Source organism: Agelaius phoeniceus, chromosome 10, assembly GCF_051311805.1.
Source record: "Agelaius phoeniceus isolate bAgePho1 chromosome 10, bAgePho1.hap1, whole genome shotgun sequence".
Taxonomy (NCBI): Eukaryota; Metazoa; Chordata; class Aves; order Passeriformes; family Icteridae; genus Agelaius; species Agelaius phoeniceus.
The window spans coordinates 10,574,278-10,596,952 of NC_135274.1; the positions used below are offsets into that span (position 1 = coordinate 10,574,278).

General features: G+C 40.7%; 1 protein-coding gene across 1 annotated transcript in view; it reads right to left on the reverse strand.

The window, feature by feature from the left end:
• The window catches only part of CUL3 (cullin 3), a 55,462-nt gene extending 33,593 nt beyond the window's left edge, over window positions 1–21,869 (reverse strand). The window contains exons 1-2 of the mRNA XM_054638955.2: window positions 21,356–21,869; window positions 2,702–2,899 (exon numbers count right to left, since the gene is read on the reverse strand). Of these exons, the coding sequence (XP_054494930.1) occupies window positions 2,702–2,899; window positions 21,356–21,421 (264 nt within the window). The 5' untranslated portion in view covers window positions 21,422–21,869. The remainder of the gene's footprint in view (window positions 1–2,701; window positions 2,900–21,355) is intronic.
• Window positions 21,870–22,675: the final 806 nt, after the last annotated feature.

Genomic DNA, 22,675 nt, shown 5'->3' on the forward strand with positions numbered 1-22,675 from the left:
TCTTGTTGAGAAGTTAAATACTTTCTCATTAGTGTTTGATTGCTAATTAAATGCTGAATAAGCACAACTTTCACCTGGCAATTAAATTAGCATAAATCATAAATACAGCTCTTAACCATGCCTCACCAAAAATGAAGGCATGCTTTCTGAGCTTTCAAACTATTTGTAAAAACAACTGAAAATATACACTGCCTCTACCTAGTCTCTTAATCTATTCCTAATTTAGCAGCATGACTGGAATACCACAGGAATGCAGCTTTTTCTAAAAAGATAACCTGGAGATGTGGGCAGCAAATGACAGTTATGGCTCAAGGATTACTGCAGTTTCAAATGTGGGGTAGGCTCCTCAGCAGTGCTCCCTGAACTGAGATCTTCAGTAAAATCTATTCATCTGTGAACATTTCCACTTTTATAAAAGTTAAAGAATTTAATGAACAATATTTCAGTTGGCAAAACCCCCCTCTTCTAAATTCTAGCATTCACCACTGAATCTCTGAATAGAAGTTTTACAAAGACTTGTGATAATTTGTCATTCATTAGCTACTTAAAATTTACCAGAGAATTACTCTTGGAAATAGACAGTGAACATAAAAGATTTTACTAAAATTTCTATAAAAAATGTGAGGTTAAACAAAACTTATTTTTTTATCTTACAAGTACTAATGGCTCAAACAGAAGATGTCATTATAGAACTGATTCTATTCTTGGTAAACAATGCACTATTTTTTCCAAGCTTCCATCTATATATGCCTCAACATAATTTGTCTAAGCAAACATTCAAAAGGGACAAGCAGTAGCTTTTAGCCTCTATAAGTTTTTGTTATTTTTTCAGAAATTTTTGGCATAAGTCATATTTTTTTAGTCTTTTCCTTGGATTATTTTACAGGCTGGCATGATCAGAATAATTTAGCCTTTTTAACTCTATAGCAATTAACTACTAAAACTCAGTTAACCTTTTTATTTGAAAAAGCTTTGGTCATCATTTATCACCCACACACATGGATATAATCGGATTAATCACATTAAAGATCAGAATATTTGGTCATTGGAGAAGATGTTATTTAAAGGACCAGATGAAGGAATATTAAGTGTCAGAAAGGCATTTCTCTGCACTGCTATCTGTGCAGCCCTCTCAGCCTCTGCACTGAAATTACAAACTCAGAACTTTCTGCTCTTTTGTCAGCCTGCCACAATCAGCACTTCAGAATAATTAATTCTGCAAATGCGTAGTTTTTAATATGCAAAATAGCTAGGAACTAAGATAAGTGGCAAAATACCTAGGAACAAAGATAAAAAGACACCCATCAAATTAAACCAGGATAAACTAAAGCCTAGGAATAATAGAAGTTTAGTGTCACGATTATTAAGTGCATAGACATATACAAGAACAAGGCAAAAAAAAGCCTCAGCCATTTGCCACATTTTATATGAATAGTACAGATTATGAATGCACAGATAATGAAACCAGAAGTTTTTGAGAGTCACAGATGTGCTACAATTATAGAAAAGAACTGCAAATTATTTAACCACTTCAGAGAGGATGTCTCCTCTGGTGCACACAGCAAAAAAAAACCCCACATTGAAAGCAGTTTTAGACTATACTTATCTGGATCACACCTTTGAAAACTAGGATTTTAGAAAAGAAATAACACATTTCTCTGCCACAGCAGTAACTCCACTTAGAACACAAAAAAAAGTCCCCAAGCATCCTGCATTATTTAGCCATAAATCTCCCATCCATTCTCTGCAATTCAGCTAGAAATAATCATCCAAGACACATGATGGTATCTGACTTTCCTGTTCAGATCTTGTAAAAACAGGACAAAAATCTGATACTCCATCTGAAGCATGGCCAGAACATGGGCTCAAAGTAGACATGTACCTCTCTGCTATGGATGCTACCATGAGGAGTAGGCAGGCAGCTCCCATAGGCTTAGAATCCTATGGCCATGAAATATTATCTGGAGTCCTAAAAAGTGACTTCCAACTTTTTCCACTTACATATTTCTTAATAAATTCTAAACTTCTCTCAAAGACTAAAGAAGTGGTTCCATGGTTTAACACAAGACCTGAAGATTCCTTTTCTCTGATGACAGATCTTCAGAAAGTTTCTACATGTCATTTTGACTGACCTACATGGTTTTGCAAAGGCTGACATGGCAGAATGTGAGCTACTCAGGACTTTTGCTATTGCTGAGTTGTTGTTTTTGAACAGTGCCTACTGCCTCTTTAAAGAGCATAATCCCAGCACAACTGTCTCATTAACCTGGGAATTAGTTCATTAACCTATAGAAAACAAGTTCTTACATTGCTATTTACTTGTTCCACAGATGAAAAAAACTGACTGGCAAACAAGACAAAATGTGGCCTAAGAAAGTCACAAAATGCCACCAAAAATGACACAAACTGTTAAAAAAAATTATCAGCTCTTAACAGTTATTCTTCAAAAAAAAAAGTTGTTTCCTGTTACACTCTTTCAAGTGCTTCCTATGGTCTGCCTTCCATCAGTAATTTACCAGAAACAGTACCAGGAACATAAAATCATCTGAGCTTGATGTTAGCTCTATGCTACCATTTTTGAGAGAAGCTACCCAACTGCAACACAAGGTAACATAATAAAATCAGATTTTCTGTCATTTAAACAACTGTTCAGAATTCTTTCACATAAGACACATCTATTTTAATTCACAAATAGACAAACCTTATTTATTAGATGCTCAGTGACCACTTCTCTTAGTCCAGTGTAGAGTTTTTCACCATGTTTATGCAACACCATTGTATAAGCATTTCTATACAGCTCCTCAAAACTGAGACCACTATTGTTCTTACGCTGAATCTCTTGGATTGCATTTTTCAGAAGATCCCAAATGCTGTTCACATATTTCTCATCCATAGTCATCTGTAAAAATAAAACATTACGTTATTGTTTTGAACAAAAAAAAGAATATAGATAATATGAGGTAATTGCTCTGCCCCATCTTGTTGATTCCATTATCACAAGATTTCTCCAACTTCATCAAAAAAACCCCAGTATTTATGAGACTAGTACAGATTTCAAGAAAATTCTAATTTGCAAAAGTTTGATGCTTTCTTTGTTTCTGAACTGCAAGTGCCCAGAGTCCAACCCCTGCAGGGGTGGACAGGCAGGTAATCATGGACAAAAGTCTCTTGCCCACTCTTCCTACACAGGTTAACAGTGATAGATGGTTAACTCCCATTCCATATTAACACATTATTTGGCACCTCATAAATTGTACTGCAATACTCATCTGCTTCACCAGACCTGTACAACAAAAGATAATGATGTCTGACACAGATTTAGGAAACTTGGTCATCTGCTTGAGCTAACTAGGGATAACAGCTAAAGAATTACATACCTACAACATTGTACCTACAATTTAAATAATTATAGGTACCACTGAAAACCCACAAATGCCCCACATAAACACCTGCATTGAACATATTCCCTCTGCACAAATACAATTAAATACCTTTCTAAATGACATGTACCAAGCACTAAGCATCTGCTTGGTCTGTTATTCAGATGCTATAAACTTCAGCAAATACACAGAAAGAAAGTAAAAAAAAAATTCAGAGAAGGAGAAAAACTCTTATAAGAAATAGTCTCAACACAACAGCAAACTTCTATGTAGTACCTAGTGTGAATCATCTCACACTTGTGCTTTACCAATGCAAAGGTGCTTCAATATATGATGTTTTATAGATAAAGCAGTATCTGGGATTGAAAGTAAGCATAGCAAAAAAATATCAGATGCCAGTATTGCTTAAAGTCTGTGATTCAGCCAAGTTTTATCACCCAAATGAAAAAAAAACCAAACCAAACACTTTTAAACAGAACCAATTTCATTTAAAGTTAAGTTTGGTTTAGTTTATACAAAATCAGGAACAGATTTAGCATTTTATAGCTACAGAAAAGGGCTGAAGAGAGAAGAGAAAAAAGCTGCTATTCCCAGAATTACTATGGGAAGTGAAAATATCCCAGAGTCTATCAAAACTGTCAAAGTAGTCTTGAAAATAGGAACTGAAAATATTAAAAGAGTAAAGAATAATGGTATGACACTATAGAGAAAAATCACAACCAGTGCTAATCCACCTCTCCTCCTCCTTCCAACAAAACCCACTAAGTGAACAGAGGAAAGATATGAAGACTAAATTTGACTGCATTTGTAATCAAATGCAATTATTTAGCAGAATCTTTTTTACTCCAAGTATATTTTTACATGTATTTTCAAAATATCCTATCAAGTTTTCTAGGCATGATAAATAACAATACAGCTCACAATAAAGAGAAGCCATTCACAGCCTTGGGAGGGAATGGGCTGCTGAATAAAATGAAAACAAGACATACAATCTTCTATCCTGTGCATCTTTTGGAGTTTTGGTTAAATACAAGGATTTCTATAATAAAAATAACCTTTTAGTTACTTTTTCCACTTCTCTGATACAAGATCCACTTGACTACTAAACTCTATGTACCCCAAACTTAAGATGTGCCATTATATATCTAAAAGCAAAAACAAAATAAAATCACAAACATGTTGAAAAATTTGTAGCTCCCTATCCCCCAAATGCAAAGCCTCAAAGTAACAGAGGAATGGTGGATGGAATGTCACAGGTCCCTCCACACTTCCTTTTTCTGCTATGCACAGCATTGAAAGGTCAGTAATTTTGTTCTTCATTTGCATTTGCGACACTGGTGCTCCTTCAGGGAAGTTATTTTCTACAGCCTTCCTGAACCAGCAATTTCACAAGTACTGATAATGAAGGCAACTATTTAGATTTGCAGACAGCAATCCAAGTAAAAGCTTTTCAGCTTTCCTTTCACAAACCAGAGGTTTTGTTTTCAAACAAAGGAGAGGCTCCCCCTGCTAATTAAAAAACTCTCAGCCAACACAACCTTTTTATCTCAACTGCAATTTAATTGCACTTGTATTCTGAGCAAAGGTATGATCTGTGTAAACCAGGCAAATCACTGGGCACCAGTGTGCAGAAATATTACAGTGCTCCTGTTTCTGGGCTGGTCCCAGGGAACATCTCAGTACATTACATACAGAGATAAAGCAGCACATGTGGTAATTCAGATTCCTTCAGCAGAAGGCTAAAAGCAAACTGTTAATTCTTGTGCTTTTAATCCAAATGCTATAATATAGAAGGAATGATTGCAACATTATTTGCTCCAAAGTCCCTGAATACAAACAAGAACACAAAGCTTTCTGCCACTTAACAATTGACACACCATGAGCTACTCTGACAGCACAAGAAAGGTCAATAGAATGCAATTTTAAGGAGTACACATCTCCACGAGGTAAATATTTGAAAAAGTACTATAAAATTATCTTATTACCTTTTAGGATTAGGCATTAAAAACTCTGCTTTTCAACCAGGTTCTTATTTTGTTTCTGACTCAGATTAACATCAGTGAGGTTTTATGGGAACAGGTTTGCTCAAGTTCTAGAATATCATGCTAGAAGAGCACTGTCTTCCAAAAAGACCTAGCATAGCTAACTTGTTTGCAGCAGTGTTTTCTAACAAAGCAAAGACTCCTAATACTTTAAATAATCCCATTCTATTTGGCAGTAAGTCGCTGCAGTAAAGCGTGAGCAAAAATGTATTATTTCCTCCCTGCTGCTGAAAAGTTGTTTAGCATTTGAGCAGAAGAGATCTCCCTGTCTTCTCAAGGGTATGTAAGAATTGCAATGACTAAATCAATTCTTGGATTATTTAACTCACAGGTTCATGTCTTTTCATCCCATTCCTTAAGTCAGGCTTGTAGGCAGATTTAAAAATCCAAACAAAAAAACAGTAAGTAAGTTGTTGATGCTATTAGAACACTGGCATTTTTCAGAATTCTCTACAAAAGCATCTCTGACAACACAACTGCAATCCTAATCCCCCAGTCTGACCCACCAATGAAGATTTATGCAACTCTCTAGAACCCTAGCAACAAAGTCTGTTTGTGGAAGAAGATCTCTTACACAGGATCAGAGCCAAGATGCTTTTCCCAGATTTCTTCCAATGGTTATATTTTAGAACTAAAACCCACAGTTAGAATGCAGTTGCCTTGCTTGTGTCTTTGTATTCTCGCAGATTTCAGCAGAACGCAGATTGCTGCTTCTGCTGGTCTTTGAAAAAAACCACACAGGTTTGGAAAGGCTTTCAGAAGCAAAATCCCAGTAATTTCAGTAGTGTCTACACCCAGATTCACCAAGATAGCAAGAAGCCAGTGTCCAAGCAGAGGAAACGTGTTAATGTACTCATGCTTATCTGAACATTACCTTTCTTGGGGAATGGGAAAGCGACCAAGTCTGTTATTGGCAGGAGAGAGAGCTGTTTATAAGAAGCCGCTGCTTGGAAAACTTCCACACACTGCTGCCCAAATGCTGATGATTCAAAGATGCAACTCGAGCACAAACATCTGAACTCAGAGTGTAACACAAGTACATCTTGAGGAAATTAGACTAAAATGTCAGTGTACATGAAAGTACAGTCATTTCACAAAAAAGAGACTACAAAGGACCCGAAAGATCTTTTATTCCACAGTGTGGGATCAGATACAGCCAAGCCCCTTCCTCTAACAATGTTTGTCAACCCTATTAAAGTCATCAAGTCAAATAAATAATCACTGTCAGCAATCTATTGCTGTTATCACCTGTAAAGCAGGTAAAGCTGGCAACAATCCTGAAGTCTTCTCCCTCCTAGAAGCTTACAGCACCACCTGTTCCAAGTAACCTACCAGAGCATTCAATCAGAATGAGCAAACAGCTCAATTCTTGTTATTTTCTGATCAACATGTAACTTCATACAAAATGTTATCAGCCCCCTTCTAGACATGTAGTTCAAGGAGAAGTGCAACATCCCATCCTTAGGGGAGGGAACAGCCCCAGGCATTAATGCCTGCTGGGGCAAGTGGCTGGAAAGCACATTTGGCAGGAAAGAACCCAAGGCTCTTGGTGGACATGAAGCTGATGCCAAATCCATGGGCCCTTAAGGCAAGGAAAACTAATGGTATCCTAGGCTGCATGGAAGAGTTGCCAGCAGGCCAAGGGCTTTATCAGCCCTGGAAAGCCACATGTAGAGCACTGTGCCCAGTTCTGGGTTCCCCAGTACAAGAGAGACACTAACACACTGCAGACAGTCCAGTGAAAGGCCACTAACAAACCTCTGCAGCACCTCTCACAGGAAGGACAGAGTCAGCCTCTAGAGCCAGCCTAGAGAAACCCTGCAGGAATCAAATCAGTTATGTAAAATCCAAAGGGAGGGTGTACTGAAGAGGGAACCCCCTCTGCACTGCTGCAAGTGACAAGAGCAGATCACCAGGCACAAACACAGGAGATTCCTTGTGATCATCACAAAAACTTTTTTGTTATGTGGGGGACCAAGTGCTGGCACAGGTTGCCCAGAGAGGCTGCAGAGTTCTCCATCTTTAGGGACATTCAGAAGCCACCTGGATACAGTCCTGAGGACCAGCTCTAGGTGACCCTGCTTGAGCAGGAGCAGTGGGGCAGGACAGGATGACTTCCCAAAGTGCCTTCCAGCCTTAACCACTGGGTGATCTGGTGACACACATCACAGCTGGAGGCTGAGGAAGCTGGAAAACCAGGGCTCCCTGGAAATGTGACCTTTTCAAACTGCCTGTACCAGTCTTCCAGTGGAAATGCATTGTATGGTAACAAAGGGGAGCAACAAAATACTTGAGGTCACCAGTGGTACCTGGTGTTTGCTCCCTAGCTTCTACCAACTACAGTCAAAAAAATCCACTAAAGCTCCCAGATTCAGGAACATCCAACATATCTGTTGCTGGAAATCCAGATTACTTTGCAAAGAAATAAATATTTTGGTGTATAATTTCCATTCTATTTACTTTAACTTCTACAACAGTTTCCTCTGAACAACTTCACATTCGTCATCTTTTAACTTGTCATCATCTTGCCCTTAACACTACACAGCGCACTTCTCTTATATAACCATGCTTGAAATGCTGTGAATTGCAAGGAAAAATTACAGAAGTAAACTGCTAAGAGCCTGCTGAAATCTTGATAGTTTATACCAGGTTTAAGTAGCTATTTAGTCTTCTTAACAAGAGGGGGTTAAGAAAGCAGCAAGGAAGAGGTAAGCAGATGTCCTACAGAGCGTTATCAGGAGGATCCCCAGAATTCCACCAGCAGCAACAGGGGACACAAACCAGTACTCAAGATTAGTGACCAGACACAGCTTCCTAACCTTCATGCAGAAGAAATTTCTAGACAAGTTCTAGAAAGTTCACACAAAGATCTCAGACCAAACTTGCTAAATCTCAGGAGTTTTAATAGACTGTCAAGACATTTGCAGGACATTTTTAGTCTCAAAAATATTACAAACACTGCTACTCAGTTTTTCTACAGCACAGCTGGAGAGTGTTTACCACGATTCTACACATTAGCAGGTGAAACACATCAGTCTGGAAGTGATTACTGCAGAACAAGGCTTCTCAAAGTTTTCAAAAAAAGCAACCATCTGCCTCATTCCTTCCCATGACATCCTTCACATGTCTAATACCGCAGTGCACTGGGACAAGAACCAAGTGGAATTACAGAATACAGGTGTTTATGCTCTCTACCTTGAAGGAAGTGAGTGGATACCAACAATTAAAGTTAGTTACCAGTGCTGGGAGTAACATTTGCACCTAATAATTGCCACCTATTCTCACTCCCCCATTTCCTATCCCTCGCAGAAAAAATGAGACAGGTCCAGCTGCTGTCATCTAAAACTGCCACCACAGGGGCAGTCCTTGAGGACAAGGAGACTGCCACCAACACTGTGCCTTCCACTGCAAGACAGGGCATTCATCAAGATGCTGTTAAATAGTCCATCACACAGTAACTCAGTATCCTGAGCCTGGATCCTTCATTCTGGATGAAGTTTGGCTGAGGTTATCCAGAAAAGGGCAAGAGCAGCACATTTCCTGCCTCAGAACCTAATCACTATTTGAATTTTTATAAACCCTTTGAATATTGTTAATTTAAAAGACAAGAATTTACAATGACAGAGATACATTGTCTAGCATTTGCTCCAAGAATATCTCTGAAAAATGGCATATTAAGATATGGAACTACATTTTTTTCAACTACAGAGCAGATAAAATGTACTCCTATGAATGTCAAATGGAGAGTTCAATGTCCACACTTTTCTGAGTTCTTAAAAGGTTTTCCTCACCATGTAGCAATGAGTACATCTGGAAGAGGATGCATGGGCTACACACACTCTCCCACAAATAAAAACAACTGATCTCTGAACAACCACAACCACCACAAACAAAGTTCCACAAAGTTCCTCATCTGTGTTATCTGAACAGGTTGGCTGTGACACACAAAAGCATGACTGAAGGCTAAGAGAAGGAGCATGAAGAAAGTAAGGGGCACCCTGTGTCACTGCTCTTCTCCTGCACCTGGGCTATACATCTCAGGACATCTGTCAAGAGCCACAGGGAAGTCCTAGAAATGCTCTACCAAAACTGTCCTGATAAGTAGGACACCTTTTGCTCCTAGGTGACCTTTAGTAACAATCAAAGATGACAATACAGTATTATCCCCATCTCCTAAGGAGTGTCAGGAAATGCCTATTACAGTATTATACTCCCTCAGAGGGTGTGTGTGGTGGGGGGGAATCAATGCCTATAACATGCTTATGACATCTGCCAGTTGTCATTTACAAGATTAAATACTGACACAATTTTTAATATCTGTGTTTTGTTCTTCACTCTTCCCCTGATATTCAAGCACTGCCCTTGTTTGGGTGGGCAAACCCTACACTGAACTTCTCCAGATTCCTCCTGCAAGGAATATTCCCAGCCTGCACCATGTTCCATTCCAGCCTCAGCAGGTGAGTAACCAGTGCTGAGAGAAATCCTCTGAAGGCCAAGGGAAGAATCAACTCTGGTGTCACCCTCAGAAAGGCTCGAGCCTCTGCCGGCAGGGCTCCCTGACAATACTCAATCAGGGACAGAAATGCAGAAATTGCCATATCCACCTCTCCTTCCCAGGCTTTGCTCAGCAGAAGCAAGCAGAACATGCAATGAAATCAAAGAAGAGTCCTCCTTCTCAACAAACATCCAAGAGCTGCAGTGTTTTAGAGGAAACCCCTTTCTTCTCCACTTGGCTTGGATGGGTTCTGCAGCACTGAAAGGCCGTTCTGCCAGCACGGAGCAGTTGGGTTAAGCAGCCCCAAAAGTGATGGCTCCTAAAAAGCAGGAGTCACTCCTGCACCATGACTGACACACCTGCTTCACCTCCAAGGCATTGTCTCAGAGCATGCTGGGCTCCTCACAACACAAGGGCTGCTCTGGGCTAGCAGCTTGAAGAGGAAGGGTTGGCTGGCTGGTTTTGAGCTTTACAGCAAATTGCAATATACTCCAAGAACTTCCTTTTCTAGTAAATCCCAGGAAAAAGGATTTGTTTCTTCTCTCAAAATGTAACACTTGCCTGCATTATAGCTAGGCCTGACAGGAGTTTCACTACACAACAGCAAAATTTAACAGACTAGATGAAAAGTTTAAAAGAAGTCTTTATTAGAACATGCAATACTGCAGCAACAGTTTTGACATGTTTAGGCAACTGAACAAAATTAAGGATCAGATACTCATTTATCTGTCATATTTTAGGAACCAACTCAGAAGGATGAGACTAATCTTGAACTACCAACATACCTCTCTCACTCTAGATTTCAACTTCCATTTAATACAGTTTCTTTGTTTTTCCCAAATGCCCTTCCTCATCTTTAGTCTTGCAAATCTATGGAACATAAAATGCTGAAGGGGAGAAAACTGAGAACAACTCCCAAACACCTGCTTCATCTGAACTGAGACTATGAACTATGCAATTTTGAGCAGCCATCACTTACCAGATAAACACAAGGCAAAAGATAATCATAAAGTTTGTTTCATTTCTTTAAAAAATGCAAGAAACAGAGACATTCTGAAGAGGCAAACAAACTGAAACATGAAGTTACACGGTGGTGATTCTGTGAACAAAGACAACTTTCTTCTTACAGGCCTTTGCACACTTTCCCAACACTATCTCATAATAATGGGCAACTACAAACTGTGATACTCCCCAAAAATCAACTTATGGGTTCACTTTGCAATTTATGATGCTCAACTTACAAAAGGCTCCTTCAGGCACTTTATTACTACAGATAAAAAAGAACTCTTATTAATACAGACAAAGGCAGAATACTGCTTGTCTGTGTGGGCCAGTGAAAAATGAATGCAGTCTCATTTTTCATCCATTTATTGGTGTATATATATGGATTCACACAGACTAGTCTTCAAGGCTCTCTCTAAAATCTCTATCAGCAGGTTAAGTAACAACAGGGGATAAGTTGGGAGCACCTGCATCTGTGATCATTTGTACCAAGCTTAACTATGTCTCTTCCTCACTCATCTGCCTTGCTACTTATTTCCCACAAGACCCAAATTGCTTGAAATAAGCATATGCTTTATTCAGCATGGATTAAAGGATGTTGTCCTCCAAAAGGGCTGGATACTGAGGAAAAGCAAAGAAAACACACCAAAATAAACTTATTTTCAACATAAACTTTCTAAGGTGCTGCTATTTACACTTAAGACTTTATTCTACAGTTGCATGCTTTGCCCAAAGAAGACATCAGAATAATATTTAATTAAAATACAGAAATTCAAGTTTTTAAATAACATTTTTTCTCTAGCATGTGCAGACAAATGTAAATGCCTTTCCAATATCAAAAGGCATTCACTGTGAATGAGTAAATCTCCCCTGCCATGATGCAAGCTTTTGCCCACCTGACATTATGAAACTTATTTTTTTTAAAGTTGTATTTAAAAGAAAACAATTAATTGGTTTTGTTCAAGCTTCTAGAAGAACTGAACTGCTAAGAGGCTAAATCTAGAAAGTTCTAGCTCAAAAGACAGTTGTCACTGATACAGAATGGAAATGCTTAAACAGCCAAAAGTGACATTATTAACCAAGGCTCTTTTCAAAAACATTCAGTGACATTTCTACAGTACCTGAAAACAGAGGAGGATTATAAAACACCTGCAATGAAAGGACTGATTTCCCAAGAGCACTTCAAACTAACAAGGGTAAAGCAGAGCTGTCTATAGTGCTGTATATACACTCTCCATATACACTATATACTGCTACATGCTGTCTACACTCTTGTCTGCAAACTCAGAGCTGAAGTCCACATCTAAGCCACAGTTCACAAAGTGTGATCTTTCCCTTTTAGCTTTGGAAATTAACAGAAGCATTTTCAGACCTGAAGTAAGTTGTGGACTAGTTTTAGTAGATGTACTGTCACTTATGGTGCAGATAACATGTGGGGGAAAAAAAAGAGTGTATTGTGTCAGGATTGCTTAACTCAAGAAAAATCCATTCTGAATAAAACAGAGGAAGAAATACAAGGATTTGACACCAAAGATCTATCTGCTTCCTCTGTCCTACCCAAAAGAATAAAATTTGTTATCAGTATTTTGAAAACTAATGAGACGTTTAGAGTCCTCCTGACTCACTTCAGAAATAGTAATCCTAAAACAACTTTCCTCAAACTAAAACTATGGAAAAAAAATGTAAAAGGCTTGTGTAACAGCAGGAATTATGTTCCTGAAAGAAATACAATAGCTTTGTTTCTATGCTAAACAAAGTTGGTGTTAAAAGAAAATATTTGAACCTAATAAGAACAGCAGACTATTGAACGAAGAAAATCTGGACTTCTGGCAGTGAATCATTCCTCTCACTTGTCAGTAGGATCCTGGAGGTCTGTAAGTGTGGGGAGGGACAGGTACAACTCAGCTGTGTGTCTGCAGCTGTCAAACAGGCTCTTGGCAAAGGTGAAATGACAAGACTGCAAACAGTGGCACAAAATATATAAATTACTGGGAATGCCTTTTCCCATTTACGAACAGGGCCAAATCCTAAAAATTTCATTCAAGCCATTTAGCATCCTACTGCAATAAAAGCTTGTAAGAGCCAAGGACAAAACCTGAGGATGGCATGACTGTGAGCAAACTACATAAATGACACTCACCTGCAAATTTCCTCAAAGCTGCTTACTTGGGATAAGGGGCCATGTGCAGGCTCTTACACTGCAGGAAGAGGAAGGTGGCTCCTTCCTCTTCCACTGGAGTTACCTCCAATTTACCAAAGACTTGAAAGCAGAAAGGGAAGGTGTTTGCTTACATATAACCTAACAGATTTACTAGCAAAGACTGAAGATAGCTGGAAATCTCAAATTTCAATGGGATTTAGGTCCCTGACTCTCTTAATTTCTTTTTACAACAGTGGGAGCTCAGCACTCAGGTGAGGAGCAGCAGGTTGTCCTGAGACTGCCATACCTGACAACAGGTCACTGTCAGCAGAAGCAGCACCACTATACCCCAGACTGCTCAGATCATTCCTAACTCTAAATTAACAGAAATATTGCTTTTAACCTAGTCAGAACAGACTAAAACTTTGATTCAGTATGTGATCGTATCTCCATTTAGTTTTAAGACCATCTCACTCAACAAGCACTACAAAGTAGAAATAAAAAGTCTTAATTTAATAAGGGATTAAATTTATCAATTTTTTTGGTAAATCTTTTATATTGGTAACTTCTATAATATGAACATTATAATAACCTTAAATAATGACAGATGCTGCATGCCTCAATCCCAGTTAGGAAGTGCCAAAGGAAAGAGCAATGCTGTTCTGCCCATCCCTACCTCCTCTGGAAGGCACTGAGTCTCCTCAGGGGTATCATCTCTCCAAGTGAAAAAATCTATTAGTTCATTAACTTTCCAGCTTTGATGACCTGAATTCAGAAAGCTTCCCTGAACCACAAATAGCCCATTCCTCACCTACTCAACACTGAAGGCAAATCCCACAGGAATTGTTTCTAGCTTTTTTCAATTAACCTACAAGTAGCTCAGTATTTTACAATTGTCCAAAAATCAACACTATGTAAAGAGGAAACCTGTGAAATACACAGCAGCTTATACAGATTGCAGACACATTTCCTGTAGTCATTTCAAAACAAGGAACACAATGAATGATGAGGGGGATGAAGGAAGAGAGGGAGATGGTGGGGCTGAAGGGCTTTCAGGGGTTTGGGGGGCTTGATGAAAACTCCTCCTCCATAATAACAGCAGCAGAACAATTTGAGAACTTGCATAGGAACAGAAAGATAAAATTTTATGGTAAACAGAGGCCAACACAGGATGATTCTTTTTTCCTCCTCAGCTTCAGGTAGGAGAAAGAAGACACAATTAATAAACCTCTTACAAATTTACAGATCATCAATACCACTGTGTCCTGACAATAACCTCTCTCTGGGGCATTTCTGTACCACGTGGAGCAAACTCCATGATCAGATGCACAGATCAGCAGTGCCTGCAACACTTAAGACTAACACTGAAATTTTTGCAAAAGAAAAAAATTCACAACTATACAGAAAATTAAATCCATGTATGTAATATATAAAAACAGGTCCACTCAGATGCTATCAACACTTTAAAAACAAAACTAGTGTGGAAGTAAAATGTTTATTTCAACAAAGATTCTTCACTTACAAAATGCAAGAAAAAGACATCACAGCCTATGCTCAGACCACATGCAATCTAAGAAATTCATGTTATGAATTTATTATATAAGCTTGTCCAATTTTGTATCATTCACATGTATAATTTATTGCCTTAATTTATGTTTATTCTCATTAGCATTAAACAAAAATTGTCTTTTCCACAAATGCACCTCATTCATAACAATACACCAAATAAAGCAAGTTATCTGCTCACATTTTGCATACTGTTCTACCTTATTTAAACTACAAGCAAGACAGTTTCAGCCCTCAAACACTGATTTTATACACAGCTAATTAAAGAATTGAGGCCACTCCACTGCAAACACCATCCACTCATAAGTGTTTATTACAGTTTTGTCCTCCTTGCAGCACTCATGCATTAAGTGCACTTTTTACCTTTCTAAAATGTTCAAGTCAATATGGAAGTTCTTTTGTTAAGCCATTTAACTGTATTTACTTATGCTGAGATGCCAGTACCTGCACTTTCAGAAAAGAAACATCAGTCATTTAAAAATTCTACTGGCTTTAACTGACCTCAGAAAAATAAAATAATCATGTGATTAAAAGTGCGCCTGGTTGTGCTGGAGTTTCTACAATGCTACTTTCCTGCTCTGTGTTTCCACATAACCTGACTCAGAATGAAAAGCATGACCTTACTTCTCAAGAGCTGCTTTTCCACTTGTACAGCTACTAGAAATCAAAGATAAGATCCAGTGAGCATATGTACAAGGTCAAGAACCTATCACAGACTGTAACACAATCACTCTGTTTTATGAATGGACTCACTCAAACTATCTTAAGAAAAATCTGTCCCAGTCTATCACAAAATGTTTTCACCACATACAGAGACATTGACACTGCACATCAGTCGTGGTGATGGAAATTTAAAAGCACCTGCAAAGCCCAAGACCTCAGAATACCTGCTTGAAATTCTGAAAAAATAGGGTCACTTATGCTGTGTGTACCTGTCCAGAACAGATTAAAAGGAAAATTTTGAGAAATTCTACTATCTTTTACAGAAAAAAGCCTAATTTTATGTTACATACCACTATTACAATTATTCATGTAGAATATCAAAAACTCTCCATCAATTTTATAGCTACTCTCATAGAGTTCTTTTACCTATCACTACCAGGGAAAAATAGTAATCCCTGTTTAATAATGCATTACCATACAACTTGAGTGAAGAACCCTAATGAAGCCACTTGAAAAAGCTCAGATTGAATTGGCAGTATAAAAATCCTAACAGATCACTTCAGCTTTAGCCTTGCAGTCCTGTGCAAAATCAAGCAAATTTCAAATACAGCAAGATTCATAAATGGCACTGCTCCTTCCTGAGCCATGCAAAGGCACTGGCTCAAAACTCTATGCCAACACAAATGATGATTGCTCAGAACTTACAGCCCAGTTAACAAGGAAAATCAAGAAAATTTGTGACTGAAACCTTAACACCTACAGAACTGAGGAAAGCTAACGAGATGCTAACAAAAACTAAATGATAATATGCACCATGTGTTAAAAATAAAACAACCAAATAAAAACCCACCTACAACTAACTACTCAGACTGCCCTGGAATTAGTGCTCTCACCTTTTAAAAATTCTAAATGTATTATCAGGACATTCAGTTTGATCACAGCATTTCATTAAAAAAATAAATTGTGAAAACTGGAAGGATTCATAAGCTTAACTGTCCAGTAAGCAAGTATTTCCATGTTTTTCTTAATTTGCACAAACTCCCTTCCTTTGAATGTTTTAGTGTTTTGGTCTGTTTTATTCCTAGTTTTTAAGCCTACCAAATTTCAGGTTCTGAATGTGAACTCATGACTGTGAATGCTACATGGGTCTAGCTAACATGCTCTCATAAATATGTCTGAGAACACAAAGTAATCAAGATTCACAAGCCAAGCATCTAAAGCATGGAGTTAACCAGGTGATCTCACAGCACTTGGTATGTTCACATTATTTTATTCAGAGCAGAAAAAGCCTGCAGTAAACCACCCCCCATTCCACTCTTTTCCCACGTTCCCTGCCTCTCCCTGCTCTCCCCAACACCTCACACAAGCTCTGAGAGTTACAAGCCACAGCAGATCCTCACGTACTGCTTACATAACCTGAATGCTTCAAAATTTAACCACACTTCAGTGGTTTTTCTAGGGGCTATCTGCTCTAAGATGCTCAAGATGGACCAAATTTACACCAACTTCTGGAACTGATAGATCTTCATGCTGTAGGCTGAAGCATAAATTTAACAAACCTCATCTCAACTTGCATCATCAATTCCCCAAGACTCAAAACAAACCACAGAAGCAGTTGGTGCTCCCTGAAAAAAAAAAAGCCTTCTGCCTACACAAAGCCTAGAACAAGTGGCTGTTAGATGGAGGAGAAAGGAGTGCTGGCAATGAAAATATGAGTCTTAATACTTTCTCATGGAAGAGCTGGAGTTATTTACTTCTAAGTTTATGTAACTTTCTTCAAGGAAGAAGTCACATCAATCGATAAACAGTTGAAGGAAACCAAAGGTTGTCTGTCTTTCTGCACAAGATTGATCAAAATGAGAACTTCCTTGAGCACAAGTATTTCAAATAAAACTAGTCAGAAGCTTCCACATTTTTTAAAGACTTGTTCTACAGCAAGTGCACAGGTAGAATCTCTCTCTAAATGCTGTGCAGAACTCATAATGTAACTGTGTAACACTGATCCACCAAAATAGTTCTGAGAACTGGCAACACACTACTTTGTAGCACTGCTCTAGAGTTGAAAGATATCTCTGCAGGAAAGGAAAATTATTGGAAGCATTCAAAAAAAACCCTCCAACTGTAATGATCAAACCCAATAAGCTACACTGGGTCATGCTGGCTTTCAGAAAGATCTGTCCAACCGATTTTATGGTGACACCTGCATTGAGAGAAGAATGAGCTCTTGCAAAAAAGTTCATTCAACACAGCTTAATGTTGCTTGTTTAAATTTTGAAAATTGATTCCCAAAATGCTTTCTGAATTCCTACATTCTAAATATTTCTCTAAGAAATGTCATATTTTTTTTACTATGTACAACTTTCCCGTCAAAATACATTTAAGGCTACAGTTTTCCACTAGCTAACCAGTCACAGCAAAACAGCTCAAATACACTTGCAAAAAACATAATTTATACATTCTAGACCTCCCTTACAGAAATCACATCTCTTCAAAAGTTTTTAGTGCAAACCTACCATTTTTGGCAGCATTTTTGACAGATCAACTAAATCATCTTAAAATCAGATTTGCTGCAAAGTTGAGAGCTTTGAAAGTATTCCTGCAGCCAGCAGTAATGGGCTCACTGAGAGTTAAGGAGTGACAGCCAATTTGAGACCCTGAGAGCACCTTTAAATCTGGAAGAAAACAACTCCCAACACTTCAAAACAGGTGCAATTAATGTTCTGTAGATGTATCAAACCTGCATTTTCATATAATGCACATGAAATCAGTAGACCACTGCACTCTTCCAAATAATTTTAAAAAACCCAACTTACTAACTGCAGTCAACGTACATTAAGGACAATTACATGAATTTCTGAAATATTGTTATTTTTAGCATCCATATTCATATCTGTTGCAGTGTGAATGAATTTGAAACACCAAAGTTTGAAGACTGCTTGAGAAAAAGGAACCTTCTGTCTTTTGAAAGCCCTCTTGCACTGTTCCATCTCTGGCTTTTACATCACCCTGAATGCTGTCTGGATAGACCTTAGGTAAATGTGGAACAGCTACATTTTATGGAGGTGTTAAAAGTACCAGAAGTGGAAAGTAGCACACTGGAAGTCTTCTGTGGAGGTACATAAGGATAACTGCACAAGCTTAACCTCATGAGCTTGCTTTCCTGAATATACAACAAACTGTCTCAGAAATTTATTTCTGTTGTTTGAAATATGCTCAAGTCTGAAGTCTCAGAGAATGCATCCTCATCTGGATTACCTCTAATGCAAAGATTATCACCGTCTTTAAGTCAGGATGAACACGAGAAGGCAAAGTTCTTTATAGTAAGATAGTTTATAAATAAGCAAAGAACAACTGGTGAAACATACAGAGAAACGTTCTTCTCAGTTATTTTTGATTACTCTACAACCCATTTGTGTACAAGCAAAACAGTGTGCCCCATGCCACTGCCCCTGAGGTAAGAAAAAGCACATCACAGCACACACCAGGAGCTACCAAATCTTAATGGATACTTGGGAAGACAGATAATGTGGCATCAATTACAGGAATAAAAGAAAATCTAGAATGAAACTAACTCCTAAGTATTAGGATCTCCAGGTAGAAGACTGGTGCTTTTCCAATGTTTTGGTCCACTTCTATCAAATTTTTCATAAAGTAGAAAAGGTAAACTTTGGTAATGTTTAGCAAATTACTATTTCTCGATTCCTTTAGCTATTATTAAACATAATAACAGAAGTATGATGAACATTATAAAAATGTAAAATATTAAAAAAACCCAGAACCTGCATGAAGGAAATTATGCTAATATTGCTATGCTCCAGGAACACCACCATTCCAATTTGGCTGTTTCTAGCCTAATGCAATAGTAAATAGCTACCTCCATGCAAGAAGCAAACCAATCTAAAACAGAAAGACCTCCTGAGGAAAGATGATCAATAAGAAGACAAATTGAAGCAGCCTACAAAACCACCTCTGGAAGCACTCTTAATTGAGAGCCAAAGAGCAGAACCACCACATTTGGGACAAAGGAGCCGGGGTCCATAGCTGCTGCATGAGTACCACATTTTCTAAACACAGACTCTACTCCCCACGAAAATGCAGCTCATTGACACAAACAATCCCACTGCAGTCTCTAGCACCAAGTCATTTCCTGGACCAAGCTTCACAACCACTTAGGCATACACAAAATGTGTGCTAAGATTTTTACATCAACAGCTGCTGACTTCTGCAATTAACAAAGGGAAACCCCTCCAAATCTCTCAACAAAGTACATCTTCTTTTCTATAAACACTTTATCAACAGGATTGTCAACAAAATGTCTTAGGTAAAAAAAAATATCTGAGGGGACACCTGGAATGTTGCTATCAACAGATGTCCCCATACAGTTGCAGGCCTTGATGACTTGTGACTTACTGAGTTATTTTAGGAAGAAGACACTTTGTTTTTCACATTTTAACCTAGATATTCTTTAAGCAACTGAAAAGAAAGACAATGCTAGTAAAAACAGTTTTAAAAAACTTGACAATATTTAACTTTATGTAACAACAGGGCTCCATTAGAGTATTTCTCACCCCTACAAAACAAATTTCACAAACAGAAGAGGTGAAATATACAAACTTCAGTTTATCACATTGTCAAGTCTGCCTTTGTTGTCTGACCCATAGCTACATATTCACAGTTGGAATATATGAATCTGTTTATCAAATTAAAAGACTGCTATCTTAGGTGCAGCTTGTTACAAGACATACACATTACTTTTGTCATGGTTTATTTTTGTACAGGTTTCCCTAGTGCTTGTTAGTAAAACCGTGGCCACATGGCAGGAAGTCTTCTCCTTTACTTCTACAATCCAAAATTGACATTCTTGGAAAAGGCTTTTTAAAGAAATAGATGAAATATGGAGATGAAAAACCTATCATCAGCTAAAATTCCTGATCTCATAGCCCACTTTTTCCTTATACCACTAAAGGCAACTATCAGTGATTAAAAGCAGAGGAAAGAGTAAAACAGTGTAACTCAGATTGCTGTAAAGCTGGCTGCTGAGACTATAAAGAATGTTCTAATTTCATCAGCAAGAGTTTGGATGAAGCAAATATATTGATATATGCCTTGCCAGTGAAATGAGATAAACAGGTATGTCCAGTTTCTCTATAAAGGCACAGCACATTAGTTCTACACCACTGCCTACTGGGATCAGACAGAGCATTGAAAAGTTCACACTAAACCTGAAAAGCCAACGCTAAGCCTTAAAAGCCAGAGACTGAACTAAGTATCTTCTTTTTAACACACACCCCGCTGCACACACACACACACGCTTCCTGGTCATCCTCCGGCAGCCCGAACCTTTCCTATTCCTCTCGTTCCCCAACGCCATTACTCGTGCTGTAGTTGTTATTCTGTTGTAAGCTTTAATTGAACCGACTGTCAAAACACAGCAGCGTTATGGCACTTCAAATTAATAATCTGGCTCCTTCCCCTCTGTAACTCAAAGCTAAGGAACGCTCAGGACTCTAGCGAACCTGCAGAAGTTACCTATGCCTACATGTTTATAGTAGCACCTTCTGAACAGCTGGCATTGTGCCACCTAAATTTTATAATCGTACGACTTAGAGCCTCTTCTACGGAGCGGAGAGATAAATTCAGCAAGAGGAAACTCCGCAGAAGACATAAATAAATATTCCCCCCCTCACCTTCCGGGGCTAACTAATTTTGTTGATGAAGGCGCATAACCTTCGGCTCCCTCTTTGAGGCCTTTTCCTTGAAAACAAAGAAATCGGTGCCCACTGCCCCCCTCCCCACTGCCGTCCGTGGATTTTCATAATTGATTTGTTTGATGAGGGAGGCGATAATCGCAGGGACCAGTTCCTCCGCCTCCCACTCTCCGTGCGGCACCGCTTCCCCGAGGAGCGCCTTCCGCACGCTCGCCCCGGGGGCCGCGCCGGGCCGGGGGTGCCCAGGCCGGCTGACAGCTCCAGCTCCCCCCGCTGCCCGCGGCCCCGCCGCACAGCGCGGCCCACGGGGCGCCGGGGCCTGCGGAGGCCGCTCGGCCCGGCCCGGGCCCGGTACTCACGGGGAAGGCGCGGATCCGCATCTTGGTGTCCTTCCGGCTGCCCGTCCCCTTGCTCAGGTTCGACATCTTCGGGGCCGGCGGCGCCTCCGGCGCGGGGCGGCAGAGCCGGGGGACGCGCGGCGGGGCGGTGGACCCGGGAACGGGGCCGGGGGAGGCCGCTGGCGACCTTCGCTGCGAGCGCGGCCCCCGGGGGGGCGCGGAGGGCGCGGGGGCCGGGCCGACCGGGCCGGGCCGGGCGGGAGAGGCGGCGGCGCGGGCCCCTCGCTCCGCTGGCGGCGCTTCCTTCAGCCTCCGCCGCGATGGCGGACAAACATCGCTCACTGCGCAGGGCCGGGCGCCCCCCCTTCCCTTCCTTCCCTTCTCTTCCTTCCCTTGCTCTCGTTCCCTTCCTTCCCTCCCCTCCCACCGCCCGGCACACTCGGATCCGGCCGCGGCGGGGCGGGGGCGGCGGGAGGGCCGGGGGCGGGGGCGGAGGGGGACCTCGCCGCTCTCGCGAGCTTTCCGCCGCTCTCGCGAGACGTCCCGTCTCCGGCGGGCCGACACGGCCGCGGCGGGCGGGGAGTGGAGGGCGGGGAAGGCGCGCGGGCGGGGAGGGCGCCGCTGATTGGCGGAAAGCAGCGCCGCGCGAGGGGGGCGGGGCCAAGGCGGGCGGGCGGCGCGTCCCGTGAGGGGCGGCGGGGCCGCGGCTGCCCGGGAGGGGTCCGTGCACCGCCGGTGCCACGGGAGCAGGGAATCGCGGTGCCACGGCATCGTCGGGGGCGGAAGAGAGCTGTAAAATCATGCAGTCCAACCGGCCACTCATCCGTAGCCCCTAAGTAACTGAACCACATCACCCAGCGCCAGACCCAGACGCCTCTTAAACACCTCCAGGAATGGCGACTCCACCACCTGCTCCACATCCCACTCGTCGGGCTTGTGGCAGTTGTTTTATTAGGTTTAAAGCGCAGGTTTTGGTGCCACTACAGGGTTGTGCCAGCGGGCCTCGCAGCTGCTGCAGCTCCGCGGGCAGACGGGGCACGGCAGCACCTGCCCCCTGCCTGGTACCTGCTGTCAGCCTGGTGTCAGCCTGGTGTCAGCCTGGTGTCAGCCTGGCACCGCGGCCCTTTTCCTATTCCCTGCCCTTGGAAAGCACCGGCTGCCAGTGCTGCCCCTGTCAGTGAATCGTGCCAGCGGCAGGCGAGTCCCGCCGCACAGTGCCGTGATGCAAGGCAGGTGTATTCAGCGATGCCCTGTGTCTGTGCAGTTCCAGGTGTATTCAGCGATGCTCTGTGTCTGCACAGTGCCACTTGTATTCATTGATGCTCCCTGCCTGCACAGTGC